Here is a 3,502-nt window from a genome sequence, read left to right as displayed (position 1 = left end):
CTGTGAAAATGAACATCAAAACAGTTTCTCTGAAAGGAGTGATTAGGATCACAAAGGAATGTTTGTGGGAAATTTGGTTTTCTAGCATTTCTTTTCAGGAGGCTTATATGCAGCTACTGTAAAGTCAGGGGCACAGAGAGTATCCTCCCCTTCCCCCACTCTAAAGTATTTTATTAGTCCATAAAGCTGACCTTTAGTTTTTCTTTCTTTGGCTTCTTGCTCTTGGAGTGAGTTTCTCTGCTGCAAACAAGTCCTGCATTTGCTTAAAAGCTCTTGCAGAGTTGGAATTAGCGCTGGGTTTAATTGTTTCGGAGTGTGTACCGACAGGAGCAAAGCAAGTGCCCGCAAGTCCTGTAAAAACACAGACAGGAACATTTCAAATTCTGAAGCCAACATTTTGACACAACTGTTAACAGTTTAATGCACATATTTTTACTTTTCCAGAAATTCATCCTGGTTCCTCTGATATTTTTAGAAGAATGCTAAAGCCAGAAAGCTAGTGTTATGATGTTACTGTATTTCTATTTCATTGGATCCAGGTCACTAATACCATTATTTATGCACCACAGCACTAATTAAGTCAGATTGAAAACTCAAATAGTGTTTTCTGAAAATGGAAAAAAAAAAAAATCAGTGATAGAACTTATCTAGGAATTTAAAAAACAAACCCTGAATGATCCATGAGCAATTAAGGCCATATCCATCTAGGAGTCAGTTTTCAAATATGCTTGATTTCTGGTGGATGTCACAAATAGTAAGGTCTTCCTCACTTAGCTCTGTAATCCATTCTGGCATCTAAGCATTTTGTTACTTGGGAGGCTGCTGCTGGGCACGTGCTAACACAAGGCGTTCCATTATTCTATGACATAGCTACTACTATGGGAGTTTTTATAAGGCAACCAATTCCCTAGTCTGAAATGGCTTTATATTCAGATTTTATTTATATTCAGATACTTATAGGATCTGATTTTCAGTTACTTATGAGTCATACGCACTGACAGAAACATCAAGCAATGTTTCAAAAAATGTGAGAAAAAAGGATTGTCTTCTCTTAGTGGTCTTGTTGCCCTTACCATTTAATGACATTAGCTCATGTTTTCTATGGTAACAGGAAGTGTGTGCTACATACACAAAAGGCAAAGTGAACACCTTTTTATTTGGTTATTTCATCATATGTAGCTTTCAGAGTTTGAATAATGAAGTTATGTATAAAGTAAAAGCATACTAAGGTCAAATTTAGAGTTATTTAAGGAAAAGTTCTGAAGTATGTGATTATTCCCTTACATAATTCTTACCCCATTTATTTATTTTTATTTTTTTTCTTACCCCATTTAAAGAAGCACTTGCTTTGGAAATCTCAACTCGGTTGGTAAAGTCAGATTGCAGGTTCTGATACTGATTTATCAAGTTCGTAATAAGAGTACTGATCAAATTGGCACAGTTTGCTTCAGAAAACACTTGACCTTGAACCTGAAAAAGATGATTTAAAAAAAAAAAAGTCTCCACGAGACCAACACAATGAAAACACAATCATAACTAACTGGAAGTAACTCATACCTGGTTTCCAACTTGGGACATACCTTTAGAAGAAAATGTGTCATGAATGTGTAGACAATGTTGTTGTTTAGGAAGGTTCTTTCATCCATTAGGATACATTTTATATACTCTGCAAAAACGGGATCTTCACACAAAAGCTTGATGCAGTTTTTTGACATAGCAGACTGAAGTGGGGAAAAGAAGCACTGATTGAGCACTGAAATAACTGGAAATTGTAAATACACTGCTTGTGATGTATATAGCCAAAGTCATTTTAAATCCTATTGGAAAAGCAACTTTTTAATTCAGCTTATTAACTTTGCAGTTAGAGTGACTGTCCTCCTAATAAATGAAACTATTACTAACTTGGACTAACGATGAGTGTTAGAAGAGGCTTATAAAGTCTGAATGGCAAAACTGAACCAAAAATACATATTAAAAGAAATGCAGCTTTATTATCTAGCATTAAGAGAGCTAATAGGACTGGACAAGTAAGACTAATGAGATGATGTTTTCAGGGGGATATTAAGGTCACCAAATCACATATACAAAAAAAAATTTTTAAGACAAAAATTAAAAAGAAAAATTTTAAGAATTAAATGTATTCCTTAAAATGAGTTCAAACTTTCACTGTATTATGTCATTAGTAATAGTAATTTGTTTGGTAAACACCCTTCCCCTCACAAATATTGCAAAGGTAAACAGCAAACCTCTTTTCCTAATTATAGAATTAGTGGGTCCCAATGTATGTAAGTTTTACTAAAATTTGGTCATGGCTCTTAAACACAAGTAGTATGTCTTTAAGTAGATATATTCCTTAGATGATTTATATGTGTGTTTTAATAATAGATCATTTATAAGGAAGACGAACTATTTTTAAAAAATGGGACAAAGTTTAGATAATATGTATGTATATACTTATATATTTTACTAGAAGTAAGCACTGTGTTAAGTAAACGGCTCAAGGTCACCTAAGAAACTAGGAGTCAAGTAGGACCAGCATCACGGTCTTCAGATCCTTGGTGTCAGGAAAATCTGCCTCATTCTACCAGTCATAGTCTCTGCCTGCTGCCTACGTTTCTTACACAGCACAGCTGCTTCTGTAGGGCTCGTAGGGCCTCTGGAAGCCTTAAATGGTTTGGCTTTGTTTTAAGGGAAGTTTTGGGAGGTGATGAATTCTGTGGGAAAAAAGCCAAGTAAAGATCGCAGTATACTGCAGAAGCAGATGAAGCAACAGGGAAGTAATGGCTGGTGGTGGAGTACAGAAACCAAAAAAAAAAAAAAAAAAAGCCGTTACCTAAATCAAGAAGAATGAAAAGAGCAGCAGCAGTGGCAGAGAGGGGAAAAAAGCAGAGATCTGCTCCTATTAACTAAATAGACCACTCAGCTCAAAAACCAACTAGCAAGTTCTTTTCTAAATGTCTACTATGTACTAAGCCATATGATGAAAGTATAGTGACCTATCAAAGAGTCCTACTCTAGAAAACAAAATGACAATTCCTCAGGGAATAGAGATGAGTCAGATAAAGTCTCTACACTTGAGTTCTTCATTTGGGACAAGGAGATAGAGAAGCAACTATTATAATACCACGTAACACATCCATTAGGCGAATATACAAAGCATGACTGCCTGGGCAGGAGGCTGGACCAGACTGGATGTATTCCAGATACTAAGTGTTAAAGGTTTATGCCAAGGGAATTAATAAACTCATCTCTTCCTCTGGGAATGGGCAGGTGCACACAGGCAAGAAACCAGTAGTTTTTTCAGAGTCTAAAGACAGGATCTTTTATGCCTGATCCAAGGAATGAGCCACACCTTAGGATGAATCTGATTTCTCTCCCTCTCCCCCGCCATTCTCCCTCCGCAATTAAATAAGCATTATTTACTGCCCACTTTAAGAGGCTAGCTATTAGATCTTGAGGTAGGAAAAGTATTATATATAGCATTTCCTGTTCTCAATGAGAT

General features: G+C 36.0%; 1 protein-coding gene across 5 annotated transcripts in view; it reads right to left on the bottom strand.

Moving 5' to 3' along the window:
- Window positions 1-3,502, bottom strand: part of USP34 (ubiquitin specific peptidase 34) — a 256,844-nt gene that overhangs the window by 1,248 nt on the left and 252,094 nt on the right. For all 5 annotated transcript variants that reach the window (XM_047781997.1, XM_047782001.1, XM_047781996.1 and 2 more), the window contains 3 exons: window positions 1,581-1,721; window positions 1,327-1,470; window positions 192-351 (listed from right to left, as the gene is read on the bottom strand). In XM_047781997.1, the coding sequence (XP_047637953.1) occupies window positions 192-351; window positions 1,327-1,470; window positions 1,581-1,721 (445 nt within the window). The remainder of the gene's footprint in view (window positions 1-191; window positions 352-1,326; window positions 1,471-1,580; window positions 1,722-3,502) is intronic.

The sequence above is a fragment of the Phacochoerus africanus genome, chromosome 5 (assembly GCF_016906955.1).
Source record: "Phacochoerus africanus isolate WHEZ1 chromosome 5, ROS_Pafr_v1, whole genome shotgun sequence".
Taxonomy (NCBI): Eukaryota; Metazoa; Chordata; class Mammalia; order Artiodactyla; family Suidae; genus Phacochoerus; species Phacochoerus africanus.
The sequence above is the reverse complement of the archived record's forward strand: the minus strand, read 5'-3'. Positions and strand labels throughout refer to the sequence as shown.